Below are 12,874 nucleotides of genomic sequence, written 5' to 3'. Positions count from 1 at the left end.
CGTTTCATGGAATCCACTGTGATGTAAACCTAGAGGATAATGGTGCCACACCAAAGAACATACAAGTTTGGACGCCAGTGTTGGCGACATCTGTGTGCTGCATTTAACGTGACGCCACCGCATCCCATCCCACCATGAACAAATGCAATAATTTTTTGTCTTCGACGCATTGGAAACTGAATGTTCATCAGCGTTGCAAGTTAAAGACTGCAAGGAATAATTACACACAATAGAAGAAAAGTAGATGCGTGTGTTAGAGTCCCTTTCTTTCATATACAGTTAAGTGTAAAGGACAGTACACGCCACGATTCAATCGTTTTTAGAACCTACTTTAGCAGCAATAACATAAAGTGATTCTTTTCTGTAGGATTTCATCAGTCTCACATCATTGTGGAGGAAATCTGTCCCGCTTGTCTTTGCAGTGTTGCTTGATTTATGCACAGCTATCTTAAGGTCTTGCCTCAGCATTTCAGTTGGGTTGAGGTCTAGACTTTGATTGGGCCATTTTTTTTTCAGTTGTTTTGCTGCTGTGCTTGGGATCATTGTCCTGTTGCATGACCCAGTTTCAAACAAACTTTAGTTGTCACGCAGATGGCCTCACACTGAATTTAGTGGGATCTTGACTCCCGGGAAGACTGTAGTGCTTGTGCTTTTACAGAGGGGCTCACTTATTGATGATCATGTAATCAACTGGATTGATTAGTGGCACCTGGCAAGGGTAAGGGTGTACTTAGTTTTTCACTGGAATTAATAAAGAAATAAAGGCAACTTTCAGGTACTGCAGGTAGCATTGCATATTCCTGATATGGCTGATTTGTATACCAGATGCCCTTTGTGACCGCCCTATGTACAGGACTACACTATGGAGACACTTTATTAAATCTATAAATATGTTGGTTTTAATCCAGCTTCCAGCTAGCTGTGAATCACAAAATAAAATATCAATAAAATTATACACTACCAAAGCCTCTTCAAGGGTTGTTTCTTGATGACATAATGACTTTTGTGTCTATCTGTGCTTAAACCTAAGATGACCCTGAATAAATACAGTCATTATTTGTTTTTACATCAGAATCAGAATCAGAAAGGGGTTTATTGCCAAATGTTGAGCAGGTTTACAACATTAGGAAATTGCTGCGGTGCTTCAGTGCAAACATAGTGTCATAAATAGCACTTAAATAGACATGAAAAAAAATAAAAGTAGGGATAAGAATTAAAAGTGCTACGTAGAAAGATATGTGCATGAGATATACATGGGATATACATAAGGTTTTAATCAAATCAATATTCCTATGTGACAGTCCAGGTTCACACTAAAGAAGCTTGTCTGCTGTGAGAGCAGGATACTGTTTTCTGCACACTAAATTCCCAGCACCAAACAGTAAGCAGCACTCTTGTGAGCATACTTGGGCACTAAGCAACTAAAAGCAAAATATATCACTCATCCACCTGACATTGCTGGCAAAAAGCTAAAACATTAAGACAACGGATATCAGACTTCCATTCATGATGTGTTCTCTTTTTTAAAGCTTCATTTAATTTAATGTATTCATTTGATCTACCAAATTCACATAGTGGTTTCGGATGTTTAGAGGTTGAGCATTTTTTCCTGCATCTGAATGGTTTTATGCAGGCGTTACTTGGTGCACGTACAGTGACAAATATCTCAGCATTCACATCAATGTGTGAGTACTGCATTAAGTAGAAAATCCTGCACCTATCCCTCAGTACCACCTTTGCCACAGGTTCAGCATCAAGGACAGACTTTCATTCGCTGTGCTCTCGCCATAGGCTGCGCAATGATGTCTTTTCCCTGAGTGCTAACTATACTTTCAGAATGTAATCATTAAAAAACATTGTATTTAAATCACAAAACTAGCTGGTGAGACCCGGGGCAACCTTTTTTTTTTTTTTTTTTTACAGTTTACTTCATAAGACTACTCGAGTTACACTACTCATCTTTTGAGAAAAGCACCATTTTTTGTGCACTAATACTACAACTAATATATTTTCACTACCAAGGACAAGGCTTTAATATTCATCTTAATGCAAGAAGTCAGAGTTTTAGAGTTACCTTTATGGCAATAAGATAGAGAAATAAGATGCCTGCAATCTGGTCTTTAAGCCTGACATCATTAGCCATTTCTGGGTCCAAACTCTGCTTCAGGTCTCAAAGTCAAGCGAACACTGCGGCATCACTGAGAGTTAAAAACTCTCTAAATTCTTTCATCTTTAATAAAATGATCAGTGTGACTGTTCTACCAGGTGTAACAATTAAGTTTGACATCCAGGCATCCATGATGGTTTACCGGAGTTAGAAGTTAGCAGGGAGTTAGCTCGCTAGTTTCCACCTAAACATAACATACCATTTACAAAACCATTTCTGAAAGAAAAAATGTACAGCTCTGCTATCACTGCTATTTATCACATAAATGAAGACAGAAAACTAAACAACAGTGACTTTTGTAGGGTTACTGAAGTCGCACTAGCTGGTATATAATGATTTGCTATGTGCTCACTAGCGACACAGCTATGTTAGCATAATATAAATGTAGTGAAGCTGGAGGATGAACGCTGATTTTTTTCCACTCGATAAAAGTTAATGCAAGGGTTCCCAATGTTTAGGGACAAATGCAATCGCATGGCAGGTAAACTAAATGGTAAACTTACCAGCATGGGCTGGGCTGTTGTTAAAAACTGAGCTTTTGGTAATAAAAACCAAGGGAGGCAACATTGATGACTGACTTTTTTTAGGGGCTTGTTCAGGTTAAATAGAACAAGATACAAAGCATTAACAGATACACAACAACCTTAATAAACGCAGAGTTTGGACCCGGAAGCAGGGTTCATATGTCATCACTTAAAGACCAGATTCTAACTGTTACTATTTGCAGGGAAATGCCCCATGTTACAATCTTGTATTCTAGCTAGCAGGACCTATATTAGCATGGGTTGTTTATGTATAGTTTTAACAGATAGTCTAGGGGGTAAAGCTGATATAACTTCAAAATTCACAGTCATCTAAACTTTAGATTGCAGAAGAAAATAGTCAACATCCAAAAAGTGACTTCTTTATGTCGAAATCAGTTTTGTCCTCGTTACTCTGCACTTCTTCCACAGTCACAGAGTGAATCCTAATGAGTGTGTGCAGAATAATTGTTATCACTTTAGCTTGTTTTTGTTATGAGGAACCGAATGTGTTGCTATTATCGCCGGTCTCCCCCTACTCACTGTATATAGGAGTCCACTCACTTGTTCTCTTCATCAACTCATCCAGTCCATTTCAGCTGCTGCTTCCCAACCTTGCCATCTGCCTTATTTGTTATGTGTTTGCCATCTACAGCTAGCTTCTATTTAGCTTTTCACATGTATACCAGTTTGCTTCTTCTTATTGCCACGGTCTTACTGAACCTCTACTTACCTCAGCATCCTTCTTTTCGGCGCACACCTGAGTTACCAGATCTCTCACAAATGTCTGACAGATAACAGATTGTGTGTGTGTGTGTGTGTGTTTGTGTGTGTGTATGTGCTTTTAATATTTCAAATTTCACGGTTTTACCAAGGTACACGAGCAGAACAGAAGCATCATTAATGCTTTTAGTAATGCTTTTGCTTTTCCTGTTGTGAAAAGTCAAAATGTGTGCTGTGAAAAATTCACAACACTAACACGCTGCATTTAGTGATGAACTAGTGGGAGATAATAACATAAATCTGTACTGCAATTTTATAAGTTAGTTTATTTTGATACCATCCAAATAGTTTTACTTCCCAGTGTTCATAATTATTGATTGATGACTATGCTCTTTAGCCTGCACTTTTTCTATGAATATGTCATAATTGCATCCATTTTTTCAGATCTTCACTTCACAGCTTATTTGTAGGTTTTGCAGCTGTTCAGCCCTCAAAGTGGTGAGCATAAGCAATACACACATATATATATATAAAGCAAAAAATATCATTATCAGGGAGCAAATTCAGCTGTGCCGATGTGTTGAGTCGGCTTGTCTTCAGAGAACTGCTGAACACTGGCTTAATATAAAGTCTTTGACCTCAGGGAAGCTGATAATTGAAACACAAAAGGAAAAGGGGAAAAAGAAAGGCTCCTTCACAGGTTGAAATCGTAATTTTTATTTATTCGATTTTAATACTTCATCCTCTCTATTTGTTCGTTATGCTCAAATCATTTTTAATCTTTCTTAATAAAAAAGGAGTGTAGCACATTTGCAGGTAGGTGGAAGAAAATGATTTATTCACAGCTGTGAGTCATCTGCTGCAAAAGAGATGCAATTCTCAAACAACAAGAGGAAGATGTTACTGCAAGGACCTGTGGATGGTGGGCATGCTTAAAGTCTATTAAACAATGATTAACTCTTACAGTTACTACTAAAACTAAAATCTGTCATGGAAACTGTAGAAGTTAATATTCACCTCAAAAACGAATTACCGCACCACTACCCAAGCCACAGCACGATGAACAGGAGTAGTGAGGTGTGCAGATCACTGCACACACAGCTCTTTTCCGTCTATTTCTGTTGGCATTATCTCTGGGAATTGATTCAGAATTTGTACCTCAAAATCTTCCAAAACATGTCAGAAGCACAAGGAGTTGCCTGACTTGTTTAATTGTACAACAGATACATGTGTTTGGAAGCCAGATGGACCTTGAAGAACAGTCCAGATTCTCCTCAACAGACACATCAATCTTCAGTATGTGAGGGGAGAGGGACAGAGACGTCTCACTTTATGCAGCAGACGGTGATGAATGCCGGGGAAACTCTGATGACATGTCGGGAGACAGAGGGCAGCTGGCATGTTTGGTCTACGCTTGAAACAGACCAACTCTGTGATGTGACAGCAAAAGAAATGGCGACTCTTAAAATAGAAAACGCGTGTGACGTACATTACTCCTGTAGTCACGGTTCTAAACATAATAACACACTTGCGCTACTGGAAGTTAGGGCTCCTCAACAAAGGCTGTGAGGATATTTCCAAGAGGTCATGAGGTAAGTCAGAAAAGGACAACACAAAACTAATACAAATTTAGACTTGTTGCAACTCTTTGCAGCAATCTTATCAAGGTGACTTCAACTTTAAATGGTTGTGACAGATGACTTCCTGTTAAAAGGAGTTTTTCCTTCCCACTGTCACCAAGGGCATGCTAATAAGGCTGTCGTTGAACTTTTGGGGTTTTCTTTGTATCATTGGAGGGTTTTTTCCTAACAATATAAAGCACCTTGAGGTGAATGTTGGTGTGATTTGCTCGTAAATAAATAAATGTGAACAGATTTAAGTTGATATATGCTAATTGTGATGTGATACTGTTTCCCTATTGAAGGCCCACATCACAAAGGCTAACTACTTAAGTTACGGAAAAAGGAAAAATAACATCCACTGATGCCTTTTTCTATTCAGTATCAAGAGCTGTGCTCACATCCTGTTATGTTAGCTCGGGAGTTCGCATGAGCAACAACAAAGTTAGCGATCAATCCACAGAGAAGGCTGTTTTGTTTGTTGATAATATCACAAATAGCTATAATGGATTACCTCTTCGGGGTTTGGGAACACTTGCACGGTGGACAAGATTAATCAGCTTAGGACAGTGTTCCCATTTTGAGAGGCCGTGCTTGTCAAATTACATTGCTTCACCATCCACCAGTGTCAGACTTCCTAGAACACAAAATGATTTGGTTTGGTGCCCAAAAAGAAATTTACAAAACATTTATAAACCATAAAGCTTCCCCTCACCCCGAGAAACTTGATACACTTACAGAAACAGGCTCTAAAAGAATAAATGCTGCTGAGTCAACACTCTAAGATGCTTGGCACGGGTTCCTCCAATATACGGATAGCTACTGTTGTACCTAAAGTTTAAAGCTTAGATTAAAGCACCAAGATATACCCAGTGGCTTTCACATTGTTCATTAAATATTGATTTGCTCATTTAGTAGAAGTAAATAGAGTAATATAGTAGTATTAAGTATATTTATACTAAGTGTTTGGTTCTTCTTAGATTTGTGAATCAGCCACCAGGTGGCGTCTGAGAAGCTTCTCCCCTTGGCGTTCACCTACACCTCCAGTACACTCAGGCATCTTGGCACAGAGCAACATTGCTGTTTGACACATGGTGAAAAGAAGCCTTCTATATTGAATTGATGCACTTTTAAATGATGATCATGTTTCAATGTAAGTATTCATTAATCACTATTGAGAATGAGGAGCAAAATTACTTACATTATCTAATGTACTGCAGCTAATGAAATAACCGAGCATGATCAATTCATCTCAGTTCACCTGAACTGCACAAAATCAGCAATCAGTGTGATACTGACACTTGCTAATAGTCGTAGACTGAGCTTTGTTGTGATTTAAAGTTCATAACTGAGTCCATTTTTCTTCTTGTTTTGCCGTTTCAAAGATTTGTCACATCATTTGTTGATTTAAAGGCACCACAGAAGAATATGCTGCTGCAAGGTGCAATTATGATTTAACAGTCAGAAGGTAAACATGTTTCCATATATATATATATATATATATATATATAGGCCTCATACAAATGCCTTTAATATATGTATATAGCCCCTTAGGATCAAATTTTCTGTCATTCCTGAAATTTTGTATCCATAAATTTTTATCCTAAAGAGCAGGAAGTTGAAATATTATCAACAGCAATTCCCCCACCGGTTTCATAATGATCAGCAGTGATGATTCAGTGTGGCTTTTTAACGGCTGCATACTGTTAGGATGACTGCTCCCTTGCATACTTTCAATAGATGATTTAGCTTTGGTACTCAAAGCAATATCCCGAGCCAAATGCATTCCCTTTTATTACTATTTATATTTGAGCTAGATGGATGAGTAGTTTCCATTTATATCTTCAATAAATATTTATTGTCTGAAGAATCACACAGCACTTTCTTATTGTATTACAAGAGATGGAGCAGAGCACAGATTTAAGGCAGTCAGGATGTTCATACTAACAGCCTGCTTTCCTTAATGACATTATAGACCATTGTGATTTATCTTCACGATAAAGAGAGTATATTATCTGAAAAACTACTGACCAAAACACAATTGTTAAAACTCTTTTTTAATAACTGAGGTTGGGAGGAAAATATACATGTGCATTCATTTTCCTGCATGGATGCTTTCTGCTATGGGGCGTGTTATTGTGTGTATTCCACTATAATTACATTATAATTGCTAAAACATTTGCAGACAATATTTCTGAACGCTCATGACTCATGTGTTGTAAACCTGCAGCTTGCTCTCCTCTAAATATGCAGTGCTGTTCTAATGAACCTGCCACAGCAGTGTTTCCCTGCCCCATGATTGCTTCCTTCCCGATTCAAGGCTGCGCTGAAACGAATGAGATAGGCTCGAGCGCCTTGAAAAGTATTACCAGATAAGGAGGGAAGACAGCAACATTAGTAAGGAACAGAAGAGCAGCCTGGAGATAAAGTGCAAGTGACTGAGGGAAAGTGAAGAAACCAGCCAAGTTTTTAGGGTAAAAGCAGACACTCTGTGGGTTTATGTGCGTGGTAATGGTTGAAGAAGACGAAATCCGCATAATTTTAGTTTTTACTTTTATGAAAATACCGCACAGTACAGTAATTTGCTTAACACAGTGTTATCAAAATACAGAAAAGGCAGAATTCCTGAACAAATTCAGGATATTTCATGTAAAAAAGTGTAACTGAACAAAAGAAAAGCATACATTACATTCATACAGTATTAAAATACATAATCAGGAATGTTGGATATGAATCAACAGCATCAGCAGCAGCAATCCATCCTCTTGAACTTTACTGACAGCATACAGTCAATAAAAAATTCAGAAAAATGCTCTAATGACATTACAAATGTGGTCAAAATTTGTCACAAAAGGGCATAGGCAGCCTGGTCGATATTTCAGCATAAACAAACACACATTAGCTTCCATGTGGAAATTCTCCAAGAGCGAATTCCTTAGTACAAGTGTCAAACATTTACACCTGCAAGGAAGTGATGGGTTTTCTATTTTTTCTCATTCGCAGAATTTTTCCTTGGCCTGGATGCTTTTTCCATCCTGGAACAAAAACAAAAAGAAAAAAAAAAAGCATAACAGCTGATTAGCATAACATATAACACTCACATTTAACCAAACTGGCTTTCTAGGAACAGATTTTGCTTGGTTTCCTCCAGATCATAGCACAGCGATTGGCAGCAGTGGATGAATGCTTTGGAAAGCATCATCCAGCCTGAGTCAAAGCAGTAGTTTTAATTTTTCAAGATACCAAGCATTTTTATGCCTGACAATAAATCAACTGAGCATAATTTGGTCTCTTTCCAATTCCCCCCAGACTTTCTGAATTTTCTCCTATTTCCATCCACTAAGTGGGTCTGAGTGGCAATTCGAATGCTGCCATTATTGAATTAAGCAGTCAGAAAATTCTCCTGAAATTATCATCTTCAGATAAAGACTTCACAATGAGCTGTGAAACATACGCCCATGCACCCTTCCCGCCCGGCTCAGGTTTGCACACCTTTTGCGCACACGTCCATGCAGGCTTGCCGCGAGACAAAGTTGTTGTTGCTCCCACCGCAGCCTGAGTAGACAAACTCCTCACACGTCTTGGTGGCTGTGTTATAGTAATAGCGAGGTATGGTGGCTGAACACTTCCCTTTGTCCAGAGGATCCCGGCAGAGCACGGGGATTGCTGTAACACAAGGAACACAACACAAGGAAGAGCTCGCCAGTTATTGTTTAATCATTTCCTTGTGAATGCAATGACTTTGTCTATTGTGTATCCTCACAGGGATGACTCAGGGGGGTAATCTGCTCACCTTTTTTTGGACTGCAGTACTCCATGCAAGAGGCTAGATTAAGGAAGCGGTTTGAATTCCCCTGGCAGCCACCGTAATTAAATGGCTCACACTGCATGGTGGTCATGTTGAAGAAGTAGCGGGAGATGAGACCCCGGCAGGGTCCCTCTTCTTTAGGAAATCTGCAGATTGGGGGAACCTCTGTGGAGAAGAATGGGAAAAAAATCAACATTTAACAGTGAGATCTGGTGAAACAACACTAATTAATTCATATGAACAGGTTAACAACCAGAGAGGCACTGGCTAGTTTCCTAAAAATGAAATAAAATGGACATGCCTAAGGTCACCATCACTGATGTATCTGCCGAATGTCAGTTGATACTGAAAGAAAATGTAATTTATCTGTGTCAATGCCCAATACTTATGTGTTGTGGGCTGGCTAAATGTTCAAAGATGATGTAAAGAAGAGCTGAAAAATTTTAGAATAACATAAATAATTTCGTGTTTAATGACAATATTTTTTCTCCTGGAAGAGAAGGCAGGCTTAGTAGGAAAATCAAAAGCTAAAGATCAGCTAAATTGTTACTTAAAACATGCGTACTGGCCCAGAATTTCATCCCTAATGATCCATGTATCATATCGATACAGGAATACCATGTATATAGATATGTATATAGGTATATAGATATGTAAGTAAATAAATTCAAATAATCTGAACAAGTAGGCTCACTTCATTCATCCCCATTCTGAGATAATGTTAGTTGACTTTAACGTTACAAACCTGCATTAAATCAGCTCAACTGGAAACCCATCCAGCACACATTTTGGCTGGTTTGTAGGGAATTAAATACTTATTTCACTCAGTGACATGCAAATCAGTTTATACCTTTTGTGTAATGTGTTATTTCTGGAGTTTTGATTGATATTCTGTCTCACTCTCCATTGAAATGAACAGAGTCTGTTCATTTCTTTCTAAGCAAACTTGACATACTTTACTAACATTATTTCTCCCACTGTAATTCCCAATTTGACCTCATTCAATGACAAACTGAGATATTACACTGACTTTGGCTTTATCCTTTAGGTTTTAGAAGTAAAAAAAAAAAGTGAAGTGAGATAACTTTATCTTATTGGACAAAACTGATTTTGACAAAGTTTCATTTTGAGGACATAGATGGCTGTTGGAAATGTAAGTAAACAGCAATATATGTTAATGCAATACTCAGCATATGACAATATCGTAAAAATCGCAAAAATATCACATGTTTAGGGAAGTATTGTGATAATATTATGTCACGTGTTGTCTGACTCCCACCTCTAATAACTCACGGGTCAGGCTACTTACTGGGAATTTTGTAGCATGTCTTGTGGCACTCCTGAAAACTCTTGAAGTTATTGTCATTCCCTTGGCAGCCTCCATATTCGAAATCCTCGCACCTCTGGGTGATGGTGTTGTAGTAATACCTCTGGATATTGCCTCTGCAAGGTCCCTCGTCCACTTGAAGAAGGCACACGCCTGAAAAGCACCAAGCAGATTTTTATTGAAATACCCGAGGACCGTTGCAAGGACACGGAAAAGAAAGTTTAAGCAGTGCTTAACAACATGCGCCAAACTGGATCTGTAATACGCCCGAGGTCATGTGATAACCAACAAGCTCAGAACTGCTGTTTTAAAAAAGTTGATGAAAACATCGAAGAAGCGCGAAGAAGTAATTAAAAAACAAAACATGATGTGGAGTTACCTTTAGGTGGCAGCGCCAAAACGCAGTAAAACGAGGAAATTATTGTAAACAGAGCAAATGCGCAAAGCTCCATTGTGCAAAGTTTTGGTCGAGATCCAGACTTTTCCGCTCTGTCTACCATCCCCACTCAGACCTTGTTTTATAGCACAGTCGGGAAGAGGGACGGGCATGTACTGAGTCAGCGCGCCAAAGAAAAGAAATTATTGCAGTTGATTAATGACGTCAAATTCTGAATTACTTGGAGGAGCGCTAAATCATGTGACTAAGTCTTAATAAAATATGAGGAGGAACTTGCTCTGCTTGAGAGAGTCAGATATTTTCACTGCCACAGGCCACTGGTTCTAGTGATGATGATGATGATGATGATGGGAATGTACACTAATCCAGTAACACACACAGCATCCTTGTAAAATTTCCACAGAGCCAATATTGCGTTGTATCTAGGGACACACACGCTTGTGAAACATTAACACATCTTTCTTGTCTGAGCCACACAGGCAAGTCCCCACCAGAATACCCGTCTGACCGGATCCGAATCCACACACACACACACACACACACACACACACACACACACACACACACACACACACACACACACACACACGCACACACACGTACTTCCACTCAGAGTCACATTAATAGTACTGTGGCTCATGTTATTTCATGATAAAAGCGCTTCTTTCCACGATGTCCTACCATGAGAAATCAGCCTTATCTGCAAGTTAAGTTAAAACTCACATTAACATTTGTATTGGTTTAACACAGCAGCTTAATTCCATCCCACTGCTTTGGTTTTACCTTTATGAAGGATATTAACTGGAAAACTGCCGTGCATTCACGTTTAGAAGAACGACGTGTCTCCACCTTGACAGGTGGAGGCTAAACACAGATTAGCCGTCTTATCAAAATTAACCTGATAAATGAAGCGCCACCCCTTAACCCATATCCAAATGAGCCTGCAAGAAATCTCAGAGTTAAAATAGAACAAAAGTTACAAATTGAATCTATAAAAGACAAAAAGATACATCACCATGTTTTGTTTTGTTTTTTACATCAAGGGAGCTCAAATGGACACCTGTGTGAGTTGCCCACCCCTTCCTTTGTGTACTTGAGCTGCTGGTATGATCATTCAGTGGGGCCTTGTTTTAATCAGATTAGGGGATTAGAATTGTTTATGCTGATTACTTTATAACCCAGATTGAGAGAGAGGAGAGGGATTCTTCAGCAGGATTTCAGGGGTGAAGGACTGCTTCCTGTAAGCGTTCGTAAGTGCATTCATATCCCTTCTGCTAAGTCTTACGAATTGTGAACATTTTATTTAAGATTATTTATTTATCATGTGGAAGTAAGCATTAACAAAAAGGTTAAATGTTTCCTTTTTTTTGACAGAAAATGCCGGTCATAAATGTGGAGGATCTGACAGATAAGGACAAGGCTGTGATGGAAGTAAACCAGCTTAAACTTGAAGTCAAACTCGAGAGGTGGTTGGTAAGTTCTCCACACTGTGGTGATTTGTGTGCTCAGTATGCATTTTTGATTATATCCAAAAGTAAATATCAGACAGCTTCAATTTATTTAGTCAAACTAATTACATCACAAAGGCTATTCAAAACTGAAATACGCTTTCTGTCTGCTGCTTTCAGACATCTAAATGCTGTGAGGAAATCAAGGACTATATTCAGGCTCTAGTGGAGGAGGACACCCTCGTTAAAGGCATATCAGAGGAGAAGAACCCCTTCAAGGAGAAAGGTGGCTGTGTCATCTGCTAGACTGGACCTAAGGAGCTTTTCATATCTCAGATTAGTACCCAAGGACGTTCACCCAGCCCTTGTAAAATGGATTTGCAGACTGAGATGACTAGAAGGACACAATAAAGAAAACATTTATGATTTCCCGAGTAAAACAATTCTTCATCTTGGGGCCAGATTTGTAGCCTTCTAATTCTTTTTTAAAAAAATTTCTTTTGTTTTGTTTTGGGAAAGATGCACTAATTAAAAGTTGTATTTGGCAAGTGTTACATAATGCTTCTCTCTCATGTGGTGTATATAGTCTGAGCACATGGGCCCATATGTTGTTTCATTCACAGAAGCAACTGTCATTAAATGTGCACATTTATAATTCAGCCTGTCTCTGTGATTCACTGAAGGGTTGTAGAGAAAGTAGAGAAACAGATAAATCTTCATAACTTCATTTGCATACATACAGAGGGTTTTTCTCTCTCCAAGCCTTTATGTGATCATTGCTATTTTGTTCCAATAATGATGGTGAACATCAAATTTGAGATTTTATTCCTTAAAGTACGACGGGTTTGCGAGTCTTCTCCTTAT

At 38.7% G+C, this 12,874-nt stretch overlaps 2 protein-coding genes across 2 annotated transcripts; one reads left to right on the top strand and one right to left on the bottom strand.

Annotated features, from left to right (window-relative positions):
- Positions 1 to 7,566: 7,566 nt before the first annotated feature.
- Positions 7,567 to 10,686, bottom strand: tfpi2 (tissue factor pathway inhibitor 2). Its single transcript, XM_080863325.1, has 5 exons — positions 10,545 to 10,686; positions 10,148 to 10,318; positions 8,824 to 9,003; positions 8,523 to 8,696; positions 7,567 to 8,065 (listed from the first exon to the last, which is right to left on the bottom strand). The coding sequence occupies exons 1-5, from the start codon at positions 10,663 to 10,665 to the stop codon at positions 7,986 to 7,988; spliced, it is 726 nt and encodes a 241-aa protein (XP_080719451.1). The 5' UTR covers positions 10,666 to 10,686; the 3' UTR covers positions 7,567 to 7,985.
- Positions 10,687 to 11,773: 1,087 nt separating this feature from the next.
- gngt1 (guanine nucleotide binding protein (G protein), gamma transducing activity polypeptide 1) lies at positions 11,774 to 12,656 on the top strand. The gene is made up of 3 exons (XM_080863277.1): positions 11,774 to 11,812; positions 11,937 to 12,035; positions 12,191 to 12,656. Exons 2-3 carry the CDS (start codon positions 11,940 to 11,942, stop codon positions 12,314 to 12,316), a joined length of 222 nt encoding a protein of 73 aa, XP_080719403.1. The 5' UTR covers positions 11,774 to 11,812; positions 11,937 to 11,939; the 3' UTR covers positions 12,317 to 12,656.
- The last annotated feature ends 218 nt before the right edge of the window (positions 12,657 to 12,874 follow it).

The sequence above is a fragment of the Rhamphochromis sp. 'chilingali' genome (assembly GCF_963969265.1).
Source record: "Rhamphochromis sp. 'chilingali' genome assembly, chromosome: 17".
Classification (NCBI taxonomy): domain Eukaryota; kingdom Metazoa; phylum Chordata; class Actinopteri; order Cichliformes; family Cichlidae; genus Rhamphochromis; species Rhamphochromis sp. 'chilingali'.
The sequence above is the reverse complement of the archived record's forward strand: the minus strand, read 5'-3'. Positions and strand labels throughout refer to the sequence as shown.

What these genes read in the sequence shown, in the direction of transcription:
- tfpi2 (XM_080863325.1), bottom strand. Translation starts at nt 10,665, where the DNA reads ATGGTAGACAGAGCGGAAAAGTCTGGATCTCGACCAAAACTTTGCACA. An exon ending in GTACTGCAGTCCAAAAAAAG is followed by an intron (nt 8,697 to 8,823) that starts GTGAGCAGATTA and finishes CTTGTGTTACAG; the next exon opens with CAATCCCCGTGCTCTGCCGG. An exon ending in CATGGACGTGTGCGCAAAAG is followed by an intron (nt 8,066 to 8,522) that starts GTGTGCAAACCT and finishes TTTTTGTTCCAG; the next exon opens with GATGGAAAAAGCATCCAGGC.
- gngt1 (XM_080863277.1), top strand. Translation starts at nt 11,940, where the DNA reads ATGCCGGTCATAAATGTGGAGGATCTGACAGATAAGGACAAGGCTGTG. An exon ending in TCAAACTCGAGAGGTGGTTG is followed by an intron (nt 12,036 to 12,190) that starts GTAAGTTCTCCA and finishes TGCTGCTTTCAG; the next exon opens with ACATCTAAATGCTGTGAGGA.